Source organism: Taudactylus pleione, unplaced genomic scaffold (genome assembly GCF_031769625.1).
Source record: "Taudactylus pleione unplaced genomic scaffold, aTauple2 ptg000172l, whole genome shotgun sequence".
Classification (NCBI taxonomy): Eukaryota; Metazoa; Chordata; class Amphibia; order Anura; family Myobatrachidae; genus Taudactylus; species Taudactylus pleione.
In genome coordinates this window covers 8,400,355-8,426,832 of record NW_028284574.1, presented here as the reverse complement: position 1 = coordinate 8,426,832, position 26,478 = coordinate 8,400,355, and the positions used below count along the sequence as shown (strand labels likewise).

Genomic DNA, 26,478 nt, shown 5'->3' with positions numbered 1-26,478 from the left:
ATCCAGCTACTTTACTGCATGAGACTATTCACACAAGTGGACATGGATAACTGTATATGACTGTGATATTTAAAGGGAAGTCGGATTCGCTGTAAGATTCTAGATTCCTGCATAGTTTCTATTTACGGATCAATATATCTCTATATAGATTATTCTGTTGTGGTATAAATGTATTGTTCAGTTAAAATTTATGAATATATAAACATTATAACTGTGTATTTCAAAGTTAAGGTATATAGCAAACATTTGTGATTGCCTAGGTATTACTTATTCATATAAATATATATGAATTATAACCCAAGTGTGTTACTTAGCTGGAAGGGCACCGAGAGTTATTGGTGAACACCAAACCTAAGAGGGACAGTATTTGAACAGGACTACTATTATCATTTATTTATTGGGTTATCTACCCCAAATTACTTATTTCCTATTAACATTTGAGTTTTCCCAAGTAGGCCCAGACTGACTACTAATACTTGGGTGGAGGCACTGATAAAAGGATGTATACCACTTAGAGGAATGAGAATAAGGGTACATTGGATAACAAGGGCATTACCTGGTGACCCTAAAGAGGGTAAAAGGGGGGTTACACAAGTAACAACTATCTGTCTCTAATGAACTCAGAGAGAGAATCTTTTTAAAAGCTTCAATATTAAACTTGCACATTAGTAGCAGTTACCCAGAGAGAGATAGCAGTAATAGACTGTAAGCCTAGCTGCCAAGCCACTATAAAGAGGGCGAACAGGAGAAAGGAAAAAGACTGATATACTTATATAGATATCTATATAGTTAATACTATTCCTAATGCAACTATACTAAAGGTAACTCATGATACAAAGGCAGAGAAAGATTACAAAGACTTGATTTAAATCTCATGAGGACCCAATAGACCTGTACATCCTCGTACATAGTTATTCAAGAAAACCTTAACTGACCATGGACCTTTAAGCTGACATAGGAAACAGGATAACAGTTTTAAAGATGCAGCAACATTTAAAGGGGAAACAACTCAAACAGATTTTAGACTTTAATTAAACTATTGCCGCCAAACGCTCGGATGTGTTATGACAAATTCCAGGGCTTTTAAGTAACCTAAGAAAAGTACACCAACGATGACCTGTTCTATTTACTGAAACAGGGAATAGGGAGAACTGAGTTGGACTCAATAAACCTTTTATAATATCGGAGAATATATACTTATGCAAAATAAGATACAGTACTATAGTTGGAACTGAAAGTTTACACTAATTTATAAAAGCAGGTTAAAATATGTAATAATTGTAAAAGGTAAATATCTGTAATAGGTGCAGAGGTTAATTTTTGATACAAAAGAAAATAGACAAATATATATTGTGAAGATGTATTACTATTAATGTTTATACCCTAAGTTGACATATTAGAGAAAACTCTTCTGTGAACAATTGTTTCAGCCGTGACTTGCCTGAGTGACTCTTTTCCAGTTAAATAAAACCAACTTTTCCTATAACACTGGTTTGATTGTGGTTGGGAAAGAATCATCCTCACCTCTCTGTTGAAGTATCAAAACAAAGTTAGGAAGTGTATTTGAAGAGCTAAAGAGAATGTCCAGAAAGGTACGTGTGTACTAGAATGTTGCTACATTTCTGATTGCGGGGTGTTACACTTGTGTGTGCGGCTTTGCAATTCCATCCTCTGCTGAATTAGGCCCTTGGTCCCATTCAAATGAGACCACTCAAGATTATTTCTAGGGCCACTTTAAGGGCCTGATTCAGAGGCGGACGCTCTGACAAGAGCGCTCGCTCTGAATCAGGGCCGTCCTATCTATTATTGGAGCGGCCTCCTGGCCGCTCGCACAGCTGTGGGTGATCACCCACAGCTTATGCGAGCGGCCAAAAAGATGGTCGCAATGGTCAAGACCATTGCGACCATCGGGCTTGCGACGAGACCCTTGCGGTAGGGTCTCGTCTGCCGCAAGCCCGGAGTGCTTTTGGCTCTATCAGAGCCAAAAGCACTCCCACTGACATCACTAGTGATGTCAGTGGGGCCAGCCCCAGACGGTAGGCGTTCCCATGGGAACGCCTCCATCTGGGCAGCAACGCCCCTGGCATGCCCACCAAAGGGGCGTGCTGTCACTCACCATCGACAGCACGCCCCCTTTGGTGCGAGACCCATAGCGACGGCTTGGCCGTCGCTATTTGGGTCTCGCGCATGCGCACGACGGAGCTCCCTCCGTCATGCGCATGTGCACTAGGGCAACATTGACCCGCTTGCGAGCGGGTATGAATCAGGCCCTAATTTCCCTATCTACCCTTTGCTGTAGCTGCACTTTTGTAAATTATCTCTGTCAAAGCTAGATAATTGGCTGAGACAGATTCAGTTTAAATTTAGATTGGAACGACGCCATCTTGCGAATGGCCACAAGACACCATCTTAGAAAGTGAGATCTGCACGACGCCATTTTGCGAATGGCCGCCCAGCGCCATTTTAGGGAAACTCACACTTAAGTACATATGGCGATGCTATTATTAGCATCATGCGATCACATATTTCACCATACCCCACACACACACATTAAATACACACCGTTGCGCTGTTAACATGACGCACATTAGCGAATGCATAATATCCTGCATGTGAACGCTGTTTATTAGCTTCATGCGTACGCATCTGCCCCAAGTTAACTAGCGTCTATTCCCAAACCCCTCATACTTACACATTGCACACTCACATAAAAGGTTCCATAGCTTCAAAGTGTAATATTGAAGGTTTATTAATTTCTTACTTATGTTGTGAAATAAAGACTATTTTGATATCTAAGGTTTAGTACATGATAAGCAAACAGTGTTTGGAGTTGTATTGATCTACTCTGTCTCAAAAGCTTTCCGGTATCATCGGTGAGAAGATCGCAACATGCGTCCGCAAATTATGGACTGTAGAGAGTTAAAACACTAAAATGTACTATGTAATGTTAGCAGCTTAGATTTGCATGCGGCGGGAAAAAGGAGACAAAAGGCTGTCGGAGGCTGATCTGTGTCCATTTGAATCAACCTGTTAATGTCCTGTAACAGATGCACGCGTACTGGGAACCAATGGAACCATGCCAAACTTTTCTATTGTGTTGCTTATCCCTGTAAGGGTATAAATGTGCGTACCGACTCCAATCTGGAGTCTTCTTGCTGATGCTGTTGACGGAGGTTTCTTGCTGATGCCGGTAACTGGTTCCAGTGCGCGTGCGTATGTATAACTGTACCTTGGGTCTGTATAATTTCTTTGTGCTAAATTGTCTTTAGATCACAGCGTGTAACCTACTGTTTTTATGTTGAATAATATACTTTGTGCGTTGAAAACACATTTCAATGTCTGAAGGCATTTATTTACTGTATGACTGCGTACGCAAATAGCGTCAATCTTAGAAGGTATAGGCAGGATTTAGAAGGTATAGGCAGGAGCGTATAGAGGTTTAAATCCAGTATTATTATCTCCTTTAGGGGTAATTTACTAACCATTTTGGCTGAGAGAGGGGGAACAGTTGCTATGGCAGTCTCCACTTTCAGCCAATCAGTGCTTTCCCATTCATTTCTGTGGCAGTGTCTCCGAGTAGCCGGACATTTTGCATTGGAACTGCACTTGTTTTGTTACTTTACCAAAACCATTGGATGCCTACTTGTGCCGAGGAGCCCATTCAAGGATTTGATAAGTATGTAATCTGTTTATTTGGGAATTTGTTTTTTTTTGGGGGGGTGGGGTGGGGGTTTAATAAAATATTACAAATGTCGGTGTCCGAGGCTTGTAGTCATTTAAATATTTTCTTTTCAGGCAGCCTGCAGGTGCCAGTGCTGTCATGCTGGGGCAGGCTGCATGAGACTTGCAGTCCGCCTGTAATGAACACTATTATCAATTTTATTTCCCCACCAGGAATGCGGGGACTAAAGAGGGGAATCCAAGTTTATTTTTGGGGTCCCCACTTTCCGAGGAATGTCAGCCCTGGGCTGAGCAGTTTGGGGCTGGCTAATGTTATGGCAGGGGGACCCCACACAGTGTTTTTTTTAATACGGGGAAACCCTACATGTTTTTCCCCAATTTCCAATACCAGCCAGGGCTAAGAAGTCCGGGGTTGGTTATGGATTTGGGGGGAAGACCCCACACATTTTCTTTATCTAGTTCTATCCTTTAACACCTAATGAGGCCTACACAGATCATAGTGATCTGTGTAGTATTTCCCCCAAACTTGTCTGCCTCAGGCAGGTATATTGTTTGGGTAGGTTTGCCGTCGTTTTACGATCAGGTTTTGGTCTGTATTAAAACCAACTATTAGTAAATCTGAGGATCCTATTGTGGTCTTTTTTAAATAATCGATTGTTGGTCCAGTGTTCTAAAGTCTGTATTTTGGTTGGTTTTCTGTCAGTTTTACCTTTACTAAATATACCTCTTAGTGCAGGGGTAACCAACCACGGTCCTCGAGGCACCCTAACAGTCCAGGTTTTAAGGATAACCATACTTGGGCACAGGTGACTTAATTAGTACCTCAGTTATTTTGATTTAACCATCTGTGCTCAAACATGGATATCACCAAAAACCAGGACTGTAGTGTGCCTTGATAACCACGGTTGGGAATCACTGCCTTAGTGTCTTCAACATCAGCAGCATGTTCCAACCAGCCCCCATGAAAGCATGTGTTGAAGATTTGAATATGGAGAATGTAGTAGTTCCTTAGGGATGATATTGAAAGCTTGTGGGGAAATCAGCCTAGTCACAGCTGTAAGAAAAAAAAAAAGAAAATACTGCCATGTGTTTTTACTTGGTTAAACTTGGATTGCAGAACAGCCAAAGCATTAACTCTGTCAGCAGTATTGCTTTACATGGGACATTGAGATGGAAGCACTCACTGTGGTCCGCATTTTAACATGTATTTTATCTCTGCTCAAATTTCATAAATCAGGCAAGAAAATTGACTTTCATACTATGTGAGCCTGCAACATCACAAACAGAAATAGCTTATTTTAGTCTACATGTGAGTTTGCCGTCATTGACATTCATAGTGTTAATAATATCTTCACTCCTGCTGTGAGTGAGTAATCCTCTGAGAGATAATCCTATTTTATGTCAGATGAAGACTTTCCTTTAAAGTGCATGATGTCCCTTTTTTTACAGTTAAAAGGCCGTTACAGAGAATTGTCTCTTTCCTTCCATCTCACTAAAGACTCTTTCAAATGGATAGGCTCTGCTGACAATTCCCTGTGTCTGAGCAACCAGATTAGAAACTGAAATAAGGTAAAATTTCTTATCACAGAGACAGAAAATGTTCACTGCAATGTACTAATAATTCATTTTAAGATATCGCCAGGACAGGTGAGTGATACAGTACTCATCTAAGCGGCATTACTGGCCTGGTACAGTAAGGGTTATATACTGTATACCAGTTTGCCGGACAAGTTTCGAGCGATATGTGTGTGTGTGATCCAGCTAGTCAGTTTGCACATACACAGTTGGATGGAGATCTCACACTTTGGCTATCAGTTACGCTAATACACACATATATATATATATATATATTCACTATCCACTTCTATTCAGTGGCTAGTGGGACTGTTGGCATTCCCAGCAGCTCCCGGAGTACTGGGCATCCCCGCAGTGCGTCAAAAGCTGAAGGGGTAGTGGCTCATGGGTATGGAATTTCCTGCAAGGCCACACCCATCACATGAGGCCATGACTCTGGTCACCAAGCCAAGTCCCCTTTTACGGGTGCCCGCCATTGGTGGACGCAAAGGTCCCTCTCAACACATCACAAACGTTGGGAGGCATGCCTCAGATCATATACTGTTGTTTTTTTGTACGCCTGCCCAGCTGTGTAAATTTTCACTGCTGCGATGAGCTGCAAAAGTAAATTTTTAACACTGTTTTTCAGACTTTTTGAAGCAGCTGCCCAGGTATGAATAAATTGATATATAACCCTGAAATATAATTCCTTACCACAAGTATCACCAATGATAAATAGGCCTCTTAGGCTGCAGTTAAATATAAATATAAAACCCATTAGTTGAAGTAGTACCATGTTCCAAGAGAAGTGTCACACTGTTACTGTGTCTAATAAACCAGGTGCACCTTTATTTAGTATAATTGTTACACCTAATCATCTGTGACACTTATATCCTTCTCCACTCATACATACATTCCATACATGTTGTCTGTTAACTTGTACTGTGATTAAAAAAAACAGAATACCTTGCTTATTGAACAATGCTTTTAGGTCTGGAATGTTCCCCCACAGGCATCCATGTGATGTCATAACTGTGTGTCCCAGATGTGTTGGATGAACACTTAGCTTGAGGCAAGTTCCTTGCATGCCTTGTTGGAAATTAGGAATAAATGATGAGGTCAGATGAGAAGGTATATAGAGACAGACATGTATCTTCCTGACACTTTCAGCAGTGGTTTTGTAACCATTTTCCAAGTCACAATCTCATAAGCACAGCTTGCGCTAGTTAATTAGCAGTTTATATTTAGCGGAGGATCTGTGATGCTGTTAGTACAATATTTTTAGCTGAAAGTTACAGGTCGGGAGTATTTATAGCTTGAATCCAGTGCAAAGTGTGAAGGGAATATTTGTCACTATAATAAAATCCAATAGTCAGTACTGAAAGCTGCCCGACAGAGCTACATGACGCAAGTATCATAAGAAATAATAAAAGTAAACCTAAACATATTTTGATATGTATAAAAGCATGTTGACTCGTGCAATATTCCAGGACAGTGAAACACACCCCCCTCATCTCAAATTATTGACTTGAACAAATAAATTGTCTACAGCAATAATTATGGTACTGGTGACTTTTATTTAACTGCAATTTATCATTTTTGCAGTATATTCATTGATTTCCCATAAACAACAAATGGCAGTGACCAGGTGACAGACTGAGATTTTCAACACAAACATATTGATTCAAAGATATAAATAAACACATCATTTATACAAGGAGATATTAGTATGTAGACTGTTTTTATTTAAACTGTTATATTAATAGCTAACTCTTGGTGCACTTTGCTGCTTCGCTGACAAATAGGTGATTTCATGGAGGAAATTAGAAAAGATCGTTATAGTTTGTCAGCTGCTGGAAATTGTCTGCATTAGGCTGCATGTCAGGCGGCAGCTTACCAGACTGGGGAAGGGGAGGGGGGATGTATCAGACATGGACGCAACTACTATAGGTGCAAGGGGTGCAGCTGCTATGGGGCCCAGAGCTGAGGGGGGCCCATCTTCCTTGTCAAAGTTACATGTGCTATATACATTTTTCACCATTAGGTGGTACATAGGGGCCCTTACAAACTTTTGCTATGGGGCCTTCAATTACCTTGTTACGCCCCTGGTATCAGACCTTTAAAAGAGATAAAATTGACAAATTGCCTATAGCAACCAATCAGTTTCTAACTGTCATTTCATAGATTATGCTGGAAGAATGACAGTTAGAATCTGATTGGTTGATTTGGGCAACTTCTCCACTTTACCTCTCTGCAAGAGGCGGCAGCAGAAAAGTGGACAACAATGCATCACATACTGATAGTATACAATTATTCTGGTTGGATTTTCATCATCCTCAAGAGGAAAATTCTCCGTTAATGGGCTTATCTCCACTACATTTTTGTATAAGCATACCTCTCAATCATCCCAATTTCAGCAGGACATTCCTTCTTTTCAGGCAATGTCCTCCTGTCCCATCCGCTTGTTGGGGGAGAGGTTAAGGGAGCACTTGATTTCTGCTGCTCTGCACAGCAGAGCAGCGGGTGAAAACTGAATAGATGCCATGCACATATGCGTGGTGACTTTAATATTGTTTCCTCTGTTTAAGTAATCACATAGATTCCAGCAGAACAGCATCTCCAATGGCTAAATTATGATCATGAAATGGAGGAAGCTGGAGTAATCTTGATAATAACGTGCAGTAGCTTTTTTTGTTTATTTTAACAAATTATTCTTGCTGCATAAAATAAGCATAATCCTGTCGCAAGAAGACCCATACAAGCCATTTTATCAATGCTGAAGAATTAAAGTCTAACTCCCCCTATTCATATACTCTGGTCACTCAACCTTAAAGTAGGGATATGCAGGCTCGGATTAGTTCGGATTTGCACGCCGTGTTCGATTTTTTTTCCCTCCAAAAAAGAGGCAAAACATCATCTTTCATGGACAAACATCATCAAAAGTCCAGGAATGATAATGTTTGTCCATGGAAGATGACGTTTTGCCTCTTTCTGAGAACTAATCCGAGCCTGCACATCCCTACCTTATAGGCAAATAGTCTATCGGATTTGGCCACTAATATGTGCGCATCATTGAAAAGTGACCATACCAGCAGTTACTATGGCACTTCCTAGCATCAAACATAGGGATATTTTAATACTAATTCATTTTTTTCCAGTTTGTCTTTCTCCTTAGTGAAGAGGTTATTAGTCTAACTCTAAACAGTGCCCCAAAAGCTAATGTATAATGTACATTTCTACAGAATAAATGGTTAAAATACAGCTGAACTTTAGACAAGTGTAAATCCAATTTTCACCTCAAGCTCTAATGCAAGAAAACATCACGAGCAAGACGAGCAAATCACACGCTCACAGCTATTTCTGTACATATCATACACACACTCATCTTTAAAAACCTATATTTCAAACGCTCATCTAAATATAACACTCTAACAGATATAAGCAAACAATAATGGATTATAAAAATGGGTGAAAATAAGTATTTGACAGCAAAAGCAACTTAAAAAGACCTTTTTTCCAAATACATATTTTTTTGATTTATTACACCGAAGTCAGTTCCATATAAATATATCCTTAATGCAATATTGGAGGCTTATGAAATCAAGTAGGAAAAATCTGAAAAAAAGATAACTAAATACATATTTGGCACAATTTAGAAAAATACATTATTTTAGAGTGCCTTTTTACCATCATTCTTTTCAGGCTACAACACACGGCAAATAAGAGGTTTACATGTGCCAGGGTGCTGTGTGCTCAAGCTCAGACTGGAAATTAAAGTTTCCAAGAGTACAGCACTTAGCCCCAATACTAATGTGGTCGCTGTAACAGGTCCGATTCAATCACTTTTCCCATGATCATATTGTATTTCTCTATAAGCCAAAACAATCAATTGTGTACACTATGGTGTGTTCATAGTATACAATGTGTGGTATATAAAATTAACAATATTGTATGCTTGTATATACCCTCATTACTAGATTTACTAGAGTTTATCTGGATATAGGGCCTGATTGTAATTTGCAAGTAATGCCAACACAATTCCAGGGGCCTGCAGCAAATGGAATGTGAATGGAGTGCTAATGCAACTAAATGCCTGTATTCAGGCTAATTCCACTGCAGCGGCGAATTTGTACACGGCGGCTACATGAAAATATGCAAATGTCGCAGCCTCCTGTATTTGTACTGAGATGCCCACCAGTGACTTTGCAAATCCAAGCCACTGCGTACAAAGACCAGCATCCGTCGAAGATCAGTCGGTAATCGGCCTTCTATTTTGCACGACCCTATGGTCGTGCAAACTGAGATGCTTGAGCCAAATGGTCTCTGCATTTTCGGCGCCACCCACTTTCCTGCGCACAAATGTTCTCTGCCTGTCAATAAATCCTCATTGAGAGTAACATTGGTAAGAAACTTGACGCATGCACAGTGCGACTCAAAATCATAAGCAGATCACCGATAATCACTCAGCTGTGTAAATATCGACATTGCTTCCATCTCTGAATCAGGCTGGGTAGTACGGATTAATGTGCCTGCACCACCCTAATTCTCCATTCGCGAGAACAGTCGTCATCGCTATCATCCATGCTTACACTTAACTCATGCTAAGAGCAGGACACACAACCGAATTTGGCATCCACTTTGCATACGCATGACTCAGAATAGCTGGTAACTCTGGCAACATGCCCACAACGACACACCAACGGAACGTTTCTCTTATTGCGTACACGCTGCTGCTGCCACCCAGTAACCCTCCTTTAGTCATCACAGAAAAAGGACTGAGGTGTGTATCACTCTGCATCGCTCGTAAGCGCGTCCATATTCCGGCTTGCAGGCAACTCAGAATCAGGCCCATAATCCCTGTGAAGACTAGAGTGTAGTTATTTATTTTGCATGAATGGTAAGGAAATCTATTTGTACAATAAGCCCATCATGATGTATCTATCATGTGGGCTGACAGATCAGGTAAAGGGCTAGCAGCAGCCATTTTAAAGTCAAAGGAATAATATAAAATATGACAGCTCTGTTATATGGAAATGGAATCTAACAAGGATTAGGCTATGCCATATACATTATGTACCTGCATCCAGTGGTGTCACTGGGGAGGTGCAGACCGCAGCAGGTGTCACCATCCGAGGGGTAACCACCCAAATGACGAAAGCCTGTAAGGCCACGGTACAATAACGTCATAGTGCAGCACCCAGCTCCCGGTCACAGAGGAGGAGCTGGCAGTGCGGGGAAAGTCTCTGGGGGCATCTCCGGAAGTGCTGTGCATGCCCCCAGAGTGATGAAAATGGGGGCATATCGTGAGGACACATCCCTTCACCACAAGGCCACGCACCCTTCTTAGGCATGCACTCGAACCACTGCACTGGGTGACACCAACCCTAGTGATGCCACTGCCTAAATTGAGCAAAGACTAGCAGAATGCATTTCTCAAAACTGTTTACAATAACTCATTCATTATACACCATACAACATGCCAACATAAACTGCAAGCTCCACATTTTCTCGCCAAGTAATCAAAATATGATATCCATGCTTACCATGCACATGAAATATGTTTAAATAGTATACAATTGAACAACTTGCCACATTGTTTCTCAAGTGCTTTTGCTAATAACAGCTGAGTGCAACAATTATCTATAATGTAGATGAACAATAAATGACATAAATAACAATGTATTGCCCCCTTCTATACAATAATTACTTCTCATTGTCCATGATAACGAACAAAAACCTTTTTGATAACCGAGTGATAGTATAGTTAGATTCAATACATTATTTCAATACTGGTTAGTTGTTCTTTACTGTTTTCTCACTTTCAGATTATCTCTGGAGATGCAAACATGGTAATATAATAACAAAGGACCTGAGGTAATGGCTGGAAAGACCAGTCCGGTCAGCAGAAGGTATTATTCTGCTTATAGCATTGTGAAGCCTCTTTTCTTCCTTTTATCCATATCCTATAAAATAGATTGTCTTTAAACATGTCATATGTTAGATCCCAGCAGAGGTAAAGATTCTGCAGTTTCAAAGATGTACAACAGCTTAATTTTGATGGCTCAATTTGATACGTGTGAAGTTTGAGATTGGTCTAAATAACAGGTTATTTGCATTGTTCTATAATTGCACTAAGTGAATTGCTGAGGTGTGTAATTGCCTGCAATCCTGACCTTTCTGTAGTCCACGCAGGAACGTGCAAGCCCATCCTAGGGAGATTGTCGGAAACATTTTGTAGCAAATAAAAGTCTGCATTTATACTCAGCAGAAAGAAAATTGTCACGTTCTAGTGCCAAGAGCCAGCTTGGTTCTCTACCTATCCTAGAGTTTGCTGTAATATATAAAAAGTACAAGAAACAAGTCTTATACCACAGTAATAAACAAAATTATATGACGACAAATATGCTTTATCAGAATTCAGCTCAGCTGATTACAATGTAAAAATCCACAAAAGTACTTTAATGCCCATTATCAATAGATGATCAGCAAACTCAGCATTAATGTGTTATTTCATCACACAAACATCATCCCTGCTTATACCCAGACAGCCGTGTTCATATCAAACCCTATGTACACAGAATCTCCTTGTTTCTGATCTTTCTTGGCATATATTTTAGGCATTTCAATACTTTTCCCATTACTTTTGCCTGGCTTTTCAACTTTGCCTTTCATTTCAACCTGCGTTGGAAAATAGAACACACTTTTTTGTTTACTAGTCTTCTTGGTCCTCTTGGAAATTTGAGATTTTTGATCTTCAAAATGTAGCCAACCAGGCTTCTCCTTAAGAAGCTTATCTCTATCAGGCCGCACACTTCTTATAAACTTTTTGAAAAAGTTGGCTGTCAGGGATAACTTTTTGTAGATTTCTTGAGATCTGCTAACACTTAAAATGTTTTCAGAGGTTTCTCCTTTCTTTTCCATCTCAGGTAAATCTAACCAATTTCCAACAAGGTCTGCAAAGATGTTGTCACCCAAGATAAGAGGCTGTCTGTTTCGGCTCTGGGACATAAGGGAAGATGTCCAGTCATTTGCTTCATCACATACAAACTCATTAGTACATTGTTCTTGGTCAGAATTGGCATTGGTAACATACTTAGGAAAATGGCTCTGAAAGTTGGAAGATGTGAACTGAGGTTCATGCATGGGCCAACCCTCCACTGGAGGTAAGTTGGAAGAAGAGAATGTATGTCTAGTTTCTGTCTCTCTTCCTGTTTCAGACAATACCTGATGACCTTGTGTTGGGCCTGGCACGGAGACAGGGCTAAGTGAGCTTGCAGTCCATGACCTTCGGCTTCCAGCCAACGAGCTGCTGTCTAGACTTTCCCCACCTGCCCATGGCTTCTCAATCTGTTTTCTTGATTCATGCCTGACCTCAGAAGCTACTCTTACACTATGGCAATACTGGTTTGCTCTGATATTTTGTAGTTGGCTTTGCTCTCCTGAAATTTCCATCTGCTCAAGAGCCGCCTGAACCTGGAGAAGTTTCAGCTCCTGGAGTGCTCCCATCATACAGTTCATCTGCTCCTGCAAGTCTTCTCCAACTTCTTTCATTGACAGCTGTAGAGAGAAACAGAAGAGTTGTGGTTGCATAGGGACTGATCAGAATAAAAGTACACAATGCTCTTCGTTGATGAAACTACTTATCATAAAATAGAGAAAAATGTAGCAATGCTTTCTCCTTATTAACATGCACTCACTGGCTCCCTGAGACAGGATTATGCTTATTTTATCCAGCAAGGAGACCCATACAAGACATTTTCTCAATGCTAAAGGGACAAAGTCTGACTTCCCAAATTCATCTACTCTGGCCATTCAACCTAAAAGACACACAGTCTTATTTAATATGATTTTTTTTATTACACTGATCAATGAAATGTGCATTTCAGCAACTAGAAGGTGCAAAATGTATCCAATTGAAAGTATAAGAGACTCAATCTCTGCCACCTCAGAGAATTATGCACTATTGCAAGGAGAAACATTTTCATCCAACAAAACAAAGTATAGTTTTAACAATGTGTTAAAAATGTTGGCACTCTCATGTACCTAATCTGCCCCCACTCTGCCTAACATGCAATATTTTATAGCCACAAAGGTAAATAGAGGAGCAATCTTTGCTGCTAAATAAGTAAAAAAAAAATATATAGATCAGTCTGGTGAGAGCACGGAGCCTCTGCTAAAGTAATTCTGCAATCTCTTAAACAAGATAAGACAAAAGAGGAAAATGGCGGTGCTGTAATGCACCTTACATTAAAATAAATCATAAATTAAATAGCAATAAATGAAAAATACCAATCTATCGCAGAAATCAATGAAGATAATAAGTAACAACAGTACATATGTTTGTCAATAAGTTTTAGAACTAAAAATATTTAAGAAAAAAAAGAGAGCACACATCAGGTAAAACCCTGAGGGAGCAAAATGTAAGTTTGTATTAGTAGGTTAGTATATTAAGGAACATACAAGGGGATGTAGTCATGTGACCGGCGGCTGCCTAGGGAGTTATGATAGGAGTTGAAATACCGACGCCTGTCATAATTCCGACGACGGAACACAGAGGACGACATCCCGAATGAAGGTAAATCCGGGGCGCCCTTAGCATTAGTCACGGGAAGGGGGTTAGGGTTAGGTTGGGGGGAATAGGGTTAGGCACCCCTAAGGGGGAGGGTTAGGCACCCCCAGGGAGACGTTAGGGTTAGGCACGCCCCCCGGTATCCCAGGGGTAGGTTAGGGTTAGGGGGGGTCAGGGGAGGTTAATCTACTTAGCTGCCTCTGTCGGGATTTTGATCCTGTCAGGCAGCGACTGACATTTCAATCCCATTCCCGTACAAGGACTGATTCAGAAATGCATGGAAGTTGGTAGGAAATGCAGATATTCACTCATAAAGAAACATAGAATTTGACGGCAGATAAGAACCATTTGGCGCATGTAGTTAGCACCTTTATGGTTAGATTATTTAGGTTAGGGTTGTTGGGGGTTTAGGGTTGTTTTGGCACTAGTGTTAGGGTATTAGAGTTAGGGATTATGGTATTAGGGTTAGGGGATTAGGTTAGAGGCTTGGTTAGGGTCGGTGGTTAAGATTATTAGGGAGTTAGGGTTGTTTGGGTATTAGTGTTATCACACACCTAACCCTAAAACCCTAATACTAATACAGTACCCAAAAAGCCTGAGTTGCAATCATCTTTGCGGCTGCACAGCTCCTGTCTGTATATCTGTTCAAATAGCCATCATCATTATCAGTGCGCACTTGCACCAGACCTATACCTAGTGCAAGATACTCGGCAGATATTAGATGGATTTCTGCATATATACAACTCAGCATAGGCAGCAATTCTGTCTATTTGCCCTCACTGAACTTAGGGCCGGACTCAGCTTTGGGAATAGTGTACAATATAGCAAGTAACTGTGTACCTGGACAAACCAAGTTGCACTGCAAATACATACATTTTTTTTGCATGTAGGGTAAATACTGGCTGCTTTTGCATGTAGCCCACAAATACTGCACAGCTTTAGTTTTGCATTGCAAATTACATTTCAGTTTTTACACACCCCTCCCAAATCTAAATCTCTCTGCACATGTTACATCTGCCTCACATGCAGTGCAGCATGGTTTTACCAAGATGCACAGTTACTGTACTTGCTATATCTTACTCTATTCCCAAAGCTGAATTAGGCCCTTAACTTACATTTGAATGCCTTGTTACACCCTTTCAGCTGCAAATGGAGTTGAGTACAATTCTGAGTCAACCCTTAGATGCGTGAGCTCAGCTACAGAGCACGCACAGGGCTAAAAATCGCTAAATTTGTGTGCAAAACGGCCCCATAGTCCCATCGGGAAGGTAGTTAATATACTTACACCCCGAATGCCACTATCCGGCCAGAAGACTGGCGCAGGAATACCGACAGTAGGTGACATGCCGATGCCAGAATCCCGACAGCCGGGATGACGAACGTAAGTACAGTGGGGCTGGTTAGGACTTGCCGGGGGGGGGGGGGTTGGTTGGTTAGGTTTAGCCGTCACGGGGGGGAGGTTAGGGATAGGCTAGAGGAGGGGAAGGTTAGGAACCCCTGCACCACTGGGGGAGTTAAGTTTAGAAAGGGGGAGGGTTACTATACTTACCGGACCCTTGTCGGGATCCTGAGCATCGGGATGCCGCTGTCGGTAAATTGACAGCAGGCATCCTGACTGCCGGGATTTCAGACCCATTCCTCCCAACGTGATTTAAATCCTTTTGGAGAGAGCCAGATTTATTCTGGACCCTTGTCGGTATGGTCTATAGCATTGAAACAGTTAATAGCTCACAAATGCAATAACCTGAGAAAATGCATTTGCAGAAAAGTAGTCACAAACCATATTATGTGTAGGCCACTTTTTGTAAAGGTCTTTACTAACTTTATTCCAGAAAAAAAATACCAGTTAGCAGCAACGCGTGCAGGAGCAGACTATATTTTAATCTTCCTGAATCATTTATATGTCACACTTATTAAGCATATGCAATGAGAGCAGAGCAGTTTCATTATTTAACATATTCCAGTCTACTGTACAGCACAAGTACCAAGCACTTCCCAGTAAGCAAAAGCAGTGTAAGAGGCATATAAATCGCATCTATCAAAGTGACATGTGTGACTTTTAAAATAAGAATTTCATTTTACAGTTCTTGCTCCTCTTTAATAGTCATTTCTAGGGTGAGGACATTATGCAGGAAGAGATTGCAAGTGTTCTACAATTGTGCCAAGCTATCACATAACTGCTTTGTTAGCAGGCTTTCTAACATATAATATTTCTGTAGTATCAGTCTCACACTCTCATCCCTTCCTTCCTGTCACTCTTGTTGGCCCACTTGTGATATCAGGTTTCCCACTCTGAAATGAGAGGTTGCATGATGATCAATACACCATGACAGCTGCCTGTGGCTTTACTATAGTAGTCTTTCCTGCAAAGTATTTAGCTCTGGCTTAATATTAAGGTTTGATAAATTTCAGGCTCCCTTCCCCCTGAGATTCTTTATTCACATGCAAAGAGGCACACACATCACTGAGTGAATTAACCCTTTCACAGTCCTCAGTTATCGTCAGGGCGATATGAAAAAACAATAGCTTGCATTATGCAGTTTACATTATGAAACATGTTGAATGCTGTCATGTGTATTGTGCAGTCCATTGTGCAGTATCACACACTTATCCAGAATACATGTAAATGAATATAGTGTATTTTACATTGCAGTGCTAATGTACTGAATGAGTCAGACAAATAAGACTGGCATTCTTTAGTTCCAGTCCACAAACGCCATATACATTTTATACAGTTGCCCATTGTAGCAACTGTACATCAAGGGTCATTCACTATCTACAATGTTAAAGGCCCATGTAGCATCATGCACTTGTATTTGTGCCTGTCATGTCTTTGCTTACATGGATTTACAATTATTGCACAACTGGTATATAGAGTATCACAAAAATTAGATTTAGTTTTGCAGATGATATATATCAGGCATGTACAATGCATTGATTGTGATCGACTGGTTGATCACAGGACGCTTGGCTGTAGATCATCCCTGTCCGGGATTCCTCCGGAGGCTGCCTAATCCCAGATTGGCAGTGTCCAGGAATAGCAGAGCAGGGTGGGACGCAGCGCAGGTGACGCACAGACAGTTATGTCACCAGCACTGCAACCGGCCCTCTCTACTGCTTCAGCACCACCAGCTGCTTCCATTGATAGCGAGTGTGAGATGTGACTGTAGTGTAAATTGTATGGATAGATTTTGCTGATAATTGGTAAGATGGGGGGCTCTGAGGTTGGCATATCAATGGGGACTCTGAGGTTGGCATATCAAGGGGGCTCTGAAACTGGCATATCAAGGCTGGCTTTGAGCCTGGCATATTAAGGGGGCTCTGAGGCTGATATATTAAGGGGATCTGAGGCTGGCCTTTAATGGGGCATTATGGGGCTCTGAAGCTGGTATATGAAAGGGAAGGACAGGGGCATCTGATGCTGACATATTAACGGGATGACAGGGAAATGGCATATTAAAGGGTTCCTGAGGATGGCATGTTAAGGGGCTCTGAGGCTGGCATTTTAAAGGGCCAGGACAGGGGGCTCTGATGCTGGCATATTAATAGAACATAACGGGGCTTTGAGACTGGCAAATAAAGGGGATATGACAGAGGGCTTTGACTGGCATATACAGTATGTGACATGTGAAGGTATTATGTGGCATTTTTTGTGACATATGAGGGCACTATATGGAATTATTCTGTGACATATGGGGCATTTTCTGTGACATATGAGGGCACTATGTGGAATTATTCTGTGACATATGGGGCATTTTCTGTGACATATGAGGGCACTATGTGGAAGTATTCTGTGACATATGGGGCATTTTCTGTGACATATGGGGGCACTATGTGGAATTATTATGTGACATATGGGGCACTATGTGGTAGTTCCTATGTAACAACTAACCGTTTATAATTTTTTTACGAATGCTCAGCTGAACACACTTTTGTTTCAAATTCTGAATGGTGATGGGAAGGTGTACTAGATCACACGTGAAATGACACGTGAATGCAGATCACAACCTATTGGAAGTTGGACATGCCTGACATATTAATGGGCTTGAGGGCATAGGCATAAAAAAAGTGCTAGGCATATACATCTTACTCCACCCTCCATTCACTTACCTTGCTGGAAGGAAACATCTCAGCATTATTTAAATGTATAGACCTAGAATGGCAGCTTGTGTGCGCACCTTTCTGACAGTGTTGGGCCATTAAAGGTCTTATTTATGATCATTCGCATTTTCTGTCATTAAGTAAAATCTATTTGCAGCGATATTTCCAGCACAGCAATATTGTGTTATATAACACATATGGATTGACATTGCATTTAATATGTATTTGATATACATTTAGATTAATCTGAAGTGCTATTACTATGTGTTTACTTTAAACATGTCTGTGACAAAACATCTTGGGCCAAATGTGATAGGGTGAGAGGTTAGAAAGTGAGAGTTTAGCAGTAATCTCTCACATTGGTCGAGTTTTATCTTCAAAATGGGAAAACAAAGGAATGTGAGTTTAAATCATGAGAGTTTTTAAGAGTCTAAAAACATACAGGTATACTTTGTAAACTCTCACCCTACTACAGATATGCCCAGTTACATTGTGGCCATGCGAATCCCCTCGACTGCATACACCACGTTACACTATGGCATGCACTGCGATTGCAAAATGCATTCCCATGGAGGCGTGGTTGTGTACGCAGTGTGCATATCCGCTCGCGGGCGTGCATCTCCCGCTATGCGTGGCGTGATTCGCCACGCCCTCGGCAACAATATAGCTGGGCATATCTGTACATTTGGCCCCTTATCTTATCAAACACATGAGGATATGTTTATGTAAACTCTTCTTAACTGCATCTTATTGCCTTTATGATGCATTCCCATTGAGATGAATATGTAAGTTTTCAACTATGTGGGTGTGTGTCAAACGCATTGATGCAGAACAAGAAGCATTAGACATGTGGCACAGTGTAAGGTAAGTAATGTAGATTTGTACTGTCTCAATTCGTACAATGATTTTTATATTCACAAATGGTCATATGCAACTAACTTGCATTTAAATGTATTTTAAATATAGAATTTTAACACCAGTGTGTACCCCTAAACTGCCAAGGCACTTTAATGCATTTGTATTCTAATGTTACACTGTACATCAGCTCCTACTCTGCCTGCCATTTTGGCAAATATATAAAAAAGTTTGTAATGTTGTTGCTCCCTGAACACTGCACCTACAGACCTGTAGCACCATCATCTTCTAGAATTTACCAGATACAATGGGATGAGTACATGCCGGCGGTCAGAATCCCGAAGCTGGCATCCTGACAGGGTTAGAATACCGACACTTGTCGGTCAGTATTCTAACCCCCCCTCTCCCTACCCTAACCCTCCCCCCTAGTTCATAAACTTAACCTCCCCCTCCCTGCACACTGAACCTAACCCTCCTTCCCCGGTGCCTCAACCTAACCACCCCCTTAGTTCCTAAACTTAACCTCCCTCTCCCCATAGCCTAAACCTAATGCAGGCCATACACCTGCACGATTTCGGGCCGATTGCCCGATTTTCGACAAGTCCTTAGGATGGATTCTGTGAAAATCGTGTATTTTTGGAGTAAGATACGATCCAATGCGCGTTCCTGCAGCTCCTATAAATGGATCGTATGATCAGATGTGCAGCACATATGTTCCATCCTATCGCGTGCAGATCGTACCGTGTATTTTGTGCATGCGATGCATCGTGCGTCCATTCAAGTCATTTCAATTACTTTTTCCCTGATGAGCGCGTGAGGCACACGATCGATCGTACAACAGATCCTGTGCTAAGAAAAACAACAAATATGCTGCCAGGACTGCCAGGGAGCTCCGGGGAGTCGGATGGTGAATCTGATCTGATGCTGGTCGCGCAGGTGTATGGCCAGCTTATCCCTCCCCCGAGTGTCTAACCCTAACCCCGCTACTTACCTTCGGGATTCTGGTGGTCGGATTCCGGCACAGGATTCTGACAGGTGTTTGGATTCCAGCGCCGGCATTCTGAGCGCCAGAATCCTCGCATTACATCAATTAATTTACATCATTTAGATGATTTCTATGTCAAAGAAAGGAGTCAGAAATGATTGTGCCTCACAAAACCTTGCCGCTATGTTTAACCCGCTTTTAAGTGTATGAAAGAAAGCTTGGTGATTGATCATATGTATATTATGCTGTATGCCACTATAGCTTGTACTGTAATAAAAAAGGCTAAACATTCCAGCTACATTCCTCAGTGAGGTTCTATGTGGGCTTTTGTAAGATTTTAAAAAGAATGAGATTTCAAGACATCTGGAAGGTCAGATGGATCATCGCTCTGCTCTTACAATGCAATGTGTTCTTATTTAAAGGATGCGTTTATAGCACGCAAGCCAAGCATGCAGAGAGTGTTAGTGGCTCTGTCTGTAGCTGGTTAGCTGGTGCTATAGGTTGGAGTTGTAGGCATCAATTCTAAGATCATAAAACTCCTTCATGGCAAACAAGTGTAATACACAAATGTTGTTAACACTCACTGATTGGTATGGCTGACATTAGTCCATTTTGTAGATAATGCACCAGGCAAGTGTATTTTCATCCATTTGTTCTCTGGATACTTTGCCTTTTCAGATGACAGTAATGCTGACTGTCATTATCCTGTCCCTTCCGATTAAGACACAGCCGGACAGCTTAACCCATTCCAGCCTGAGCTATACCAATTTTACATCCAATGGTGACAACAATTAGCAAACAAAAATAAAACAGAGAGAAGGGTCAGATTTTGTCTGGGAGCAGTGGGAGGATTCTGGTTCAATATTCAGCAAAATAATAATATTCTATATAAAAATGTTCTCTACAAATACATTAGTCAATGTATGGCAAACTTTGGTGCATCCTGCTAGGGACATGTTTACTAATCACACTGCCCTGTAAGCAAGAATATCTAGAAATGACAGTGGAATAACCTTTGTTCAGTGGTAAATCTGGCCTAGAGGGGGATTCCGGGTAACCATAATCACCCCTGTGAGTGGCTATAAAATATTAGAAATGTCACATTAATATAAGGGCATGCAGTTTATATGCCGAAATCCCGCCGCCGGAATCCCGCCGCCTGGCATAATGCCGATGCGATATCCCAAAGGACATCAGGATACCAGCATTGGCATCCCGACCGCCAGAATCCCGAACGTCCGGACGGCGGTAAGTATGCGCATGTAGCCTGGGTTGGGGGGGTTATGATTAGGCACTCCCGGAGGTAGATTAGGGTTAGGCACCCCCCCAGGGAGGGCTAGGGTTCGACTATGGGAAGGGGGGGTTAGGTACCACCAGGGAGAGGTTAGGATTAGACAGAGCCGTAACTAGACTTTTTGGTGCCCTGTGCCAGAGAGAGCATAGGCGCCCCCCCCTCCCAATTTTTAACTAGGGACATAAGATAGTGCACATGAAAAAGGGCCATGGCCTCATGGTGAAGGGCCTGGGAAGAGATAGGGGAGGCCAGGAGATGCTGGGGATAAAAGAAGAGGAAGCTACAAGGGGGAATGATAATAAACAGGAAAATTGCCAGGCCCAAACAGCGCCCCCTGCCCTGCGGTGCCCTGTACCATGGCACTGGTCGCAATACCCTAGTTACGGCCAGGGGCAGAACTATGGGAGACAATGGAGGCGTCTGCCGCCGGGCTCCAACTCTGAATGGGCACCTCCTCCATTGTCCACAACACATTCACCCCACTTAGTGGTGTATCTATGTACCCGGAGTGTACCGTCACAGCCGCCCAATACATAGCACCCCTTCCCAGCACCTGAGAAGCCACCATACTCTAGTGGAGAGCACCATGTCAGACCATCAGCTGCTGCCTTTGTCTATCTATAGCCGCCTGCATGCGAATTGCTACATTACAGTGTCTGTGGCTGTGACGGAGGGTCACCAAATTATAACTTGCCTCCAGGCGCCTGGGATGAATTTACGCCACTGGTTACGGCCCTGGGATCAGGCACCCCCCCGGGAGGGTTAGGTTTTAGGTGTTGGAAGGGGTGGTTAGGATTAGGCACCACCAGGGGAAGGTTAGGGTTAGGCAACCCCCGTGGTGGTGGTAATTAATAAACTGGATAAGTCTGTTCTAGTTGACAATCCTTTTGCAGGGACTCAAAAAGATTGCCACTGGTTTAAAGTATTTGTCCAGGACAAGAATGTATACTTTATTCTGTCATAGGACTATTTTAACAAAACTCTACAGCACACCCCACAACATTGCAAAGTTGCAAAATATGGATGGAGTGTGGTCATGCTTATGATAGGCACATACTTGCCTATTCTCCCTGGAGTCGCAGGAGGCTCCCGCTTTTTGGAGTAGCCCCCGCACCCCCGAAAGAGTAAGCAGATCTCCCGCATCCCGCCCACTTCCTAGTGAAGTGGACAGGATGGGGAGATTTTCAGAGAAATTTACGGGTCCGTAGGTCGGGGGCGGGGCTAAATTAAATTATTTAGCCCTGCCCCCTCCTCACGGACCTGCGAATCATGGGATTTTTCTGCAAAGGGGACGGGGTTTAATGACGGCTTTAGTCTGGCCCCGCCCCCGAAGCTTAGAGCAGCAGCTCCTCTCTGGCTGCTCCCGGAAAGGATTTCACAAAGTCGCCACTGCTCCTAACACACCACACATTGGCACAATAGTTCAGATTGCAGCTATGCTAGTACAGTATAAGACTGGGGCATGAAGGACCCACCTAGGGAATGCAGTGGTAAGGGCCTATACTTAATGGTGTGTCCAGCCACCACAGAGACTTGTCTGACTATTAGAGAGTGCATGGTCTGGGCCTCTTCATACATATATAGTAAATACTGATAGAGCATACAGCATACTGTACCAGATTCATAACAGCAATGCACCATAGTCCTGGAAATGCAGTATAATGCAACATATTTATAATTAAACACATGAAGGTGATCCTTCCTATATATACAACATTAATGCACTGTACTCATGATAGGCGACCCTGTTACTGATCGACCAGTGTCTAAAACTCTTCAAAAACTTAATTAGGTCTAGTAAAGGTTAAATACATGTCACTGTAAAAAGAAAATCAACTATCTAAATCATACCACTGGGATGATATAATAGTATGTTAGTGAATGAATGCAGAGCTACATTGCCATTCCTGTCACTGGCAGGAACTGTGGGGGAGATTTATGAAAACATGGAAAGTGATAAAGTGGAGATAAAGTACCAACCAATCAGCTTCTAACTGTGTTTTTACAGGTTGTGGTTGAAGAATGACAGTAAGGAGCTGATTGGATGGTACTTTATCTTTCTCCACGCTTTAATAAACTTTTTCTGTGTTATGTGAAAGCCCACATCCAACAAGCAGAGTTGTGTCATGACCACATACTTTCATTGGCAGGAGGGCGAACCTTTGTGTAGTTCCAATAGAAGTGAACCATCAGTAGTCCTGCTCCATTCAGGTAACTAGCCCTCTGGTAGAGTAACCATGTATAATTCAAGTGAACAGTCTTGAACCTACCCCTAGAGGAGGGGGTCCTCAGGCAGTGGGTCCTACATGGGATTTCCCCTGTACACCTGTCGGCCAGTCCAACAATGTGCTAGTACTATATATTAGGGATTGTGAATTATATGTATGATTTTTTTCCTCACATCCCAACATCTTTCTAAAATCTATAATCAGATTACACAGACCAGTGACAACAATTGAAAAAGTAAAAAAATATTATTATTAATATTTCTTTATCCCACAGATTCCCAGACTAAAAGCAATATAACACTAGCAAACTTCAGCAATGTGCAAAAAAATGGTAACAAAATAATACCTTGGATATTTGACACTGTCTCTATGGGTTTTAAAGTTAACAATGTAAAATGTTGCTGATTCTACATGAGTTGGGGGTCTATTTAAATGATATAATGTTTTATCATTTATTGTCAAAGCAATGACAGAAAATCTTTGTTCAAGTAATTTATGGAAAAATGATCTTACCACTCGCCAGACCAGCCAGTGGTCAGTCAGCACTTATGGGAGAAGTTCCTGTCTGCGCACTGGATCTGGGAGCCTGGACTTGGGCTTCCATTTTCAGATTTAGCAGCAACAAAATACAAAGCTTAAACCTAAAAAGCAAACTGCATCAACAGCAAAAAGTTTAATAGAACTAATAGACCAACTTTTTAATATAAAAGTTATAGGGCTGTGACCATGAATTAAGACAGCAATACACAGGTAAGCTCAGAAAAGAACTGCACTGTTTCCTTTGTAAAGCCAGCAACATGAGCCGATCTTGCACAAACACAGGGCAACAGGATTAGGCCTGATTCAGAGTCGCACACTATACCAATATTAACGCAAAAGGCCGATCTACTTTCTTCTGCACATGCGTATGAGTCACATGTCTCACGACTTTATACGTACAGATTTGTAGATGAACTTTAGACACACAGTAGTAGAAATGTAAGGGGCGTTCTGGATGGTGACTGGGAGGTAACACGGGGTTGGCTAAAAGGACGCACAGAGATGATGCGTCTTATTAGAGTGTCATGAAAGCGGTTACGTACAAAGATGCAGAACCGCTCACATAGGAGGCTATACTCAGAAAAAGAAGCTGCACCTGCCATAGGCCTGGTGAAAGTTTCAATGGTGTGACCAATGGGGCATCTAAAAATACTGACAGTGGGCATCTCAGTCTTTGCATGTTCAGATGCACAGATGTACACCAGGGCAGGGCGTTGTAATGGCATTAGCATAAGGTTTGCAGATGCAACTGGAGCAAAAGAAGCTGACACGGATGCAGCTACATCCTACTGATAATGTCCAATTTAGTATCATTGAGTCCTGTTAGATAATCAGAAGATGACCATCTACACAGGCACAAAAGTAAATCTGTGGTCATTTTCTGACTACCGTTACAAACATGCACAATTATATTATTATGATACAGTTATTATCAGACATTGGTGCCATTGTCCTGTAATATACTATGCAATGTTAAGTTTCATTGCTGGATTCTAGCTGCAATATCACTGTGTATATGTTCAGCATAACTATTGTCTGTGCAGTTATTACATATGGTCGGAAGATACAGTAGTTCTGTAAGTGTAATAAAAGGAGAAAACTATAATATTAGTACAGTACAAGGGATCTAGACTATGTTCGGACATGACTGAGTACCACTGCTGCACACACTATGTAATTATGTATGTCCCTGGAGCACTGAACAGGTTAAGTAGTTCTGACAGCTTCTGACGAGCTGGGCTTGAGTGGCAAAAAGCCAGCTGTAATACCCACTCATCAAAAGCTCAGCATGTGCTGCCCACTTCATTAGCCCACTGCCTCCCTCCTGTCAAGGGGCTAAGTAGGAAGCCAAGATTTGATAGGCTCAGAGATGAACCTGTAGCCATATGTCAACTGCTCACAACCCAGGCACCACAGCTAGTAATGATGCATTAACTTTGTTGCTTACAAGCTCAGGAGGGAGTCATGCTCTCTGCTGAAATACTGTAACCACACAACCTGTGCAGCCATACTCAGGAGGCTCTTCTCTTATCTACAGCTAGTACCTGCAGAAAGGATTTTTAAATAGAAAGCATAATATTGTGTGTCTCTGGGCATCTATGTACTATTATTTGCTTTTTTTGTAATTAATAGCCCTTGAGACACATTGACCTATTTTTGTTAATAAACCTTCATATAACAGACACAAATTTAAGCAAAGCTGTCAGCATGAACATGTGTTTCTAATATATATGCAGTCAGGGGCATCGGAACGATTTTATGTTGCTGGGGGCGGTGTTTTAACTTAAAGACCGCTCATTAAACCCTACTCCTCCATGCGGTGCAGGGGCTGTGCAGCCTATCACTATAAAGCTGCACAGCCCTGACAGTCCATAGATGCCACTCCTTTGTTTGGGGGGGGGAGCAGCCCCCTTGCCCCCCGTTCCGACGCTCAGCCCATGTATGCAGCCAAGGTTGTGCCTGTTCATTTTATATGTTATCTGAAAAGGCATTTTTCTTATCAACGGTTTATATTATGACTGTTAGAATGTCTTCAACTTATATAAGTTTGCCCACCACTGTTTATTCATTCCATAATTGAATTGTAGTGATGTCATGTAAAGGAAATGATTTGCTCTGATCAACTTTTCAGACTGGACTGTTTCCCTCATACTGTATACTGGGGAAGCATTTGGGAAGCCGATGGACGGAATCCCGACCATCGGCTTCCCGACTGTCTGATCCCAGCAAGGGTTAAATGACAGGCGTCGAAATCCTGACGCCTGTCATTTTCCCTACGCCGGGAGCCCGAAACCCAGCCTACTGATTAAAGGTAAGCCGGGAGCTGAGCGCGGACAGCCGCAGGCTTAGGTTTAGGGTTCCCGGGGGGAACAGGGATAGGCACCCCCCCAGGAGGTTAGGTTTAGGTTAGGGGAAGGGGGGGTTAGGGTTAGGCACTTAGAGGGGGGATTAGGGTTGGGCACTTGGGGGTTAGGTTAGGGTTAGGCACCCCTAAGGGAGGGTTAGGGCATAGAATAGATTAGTCAATACTTACCTTTCACTGCTGCCGGGATTTGAACCGCCGGCCATGCGGCCGCCGGTAAATCATACTGTATCCGTATACTGTACTGTATTAGTAGCACAGTACTGTTCATAAGACTTGCCAGACATTCATTCTGACATGACTATAGGA

At 42.1% G+C, this 26,478-nt stretch overlaps 1 protein-coding gene across 1 annotated transcript in view; it reads right to left on the bottom strand.

The window, feature by feature from the left end:
• Window positions 1-8,223: 8,223 nt before the first annotated feature.
• INKA2 (inka box actin regulator 2) overlaps window positions 8,224-26,478 on the bottom strand; it is a 33,381-nt gene continuing 15,126 nt past the window's right edge. Inside the window, exon 2 of the mRNA XM_088475454.1 lies at window positions 8,224-12,792. Within this exon, the coding sequence (XP_088331580.1) occupies window positions 11,770-12,792 (1,023 nt within the window). The 3' untranslated portion in view covers window positions 8,224-11,769. The remainder of the gene's footprint in view (window positions 12,793-26,478) is intronic.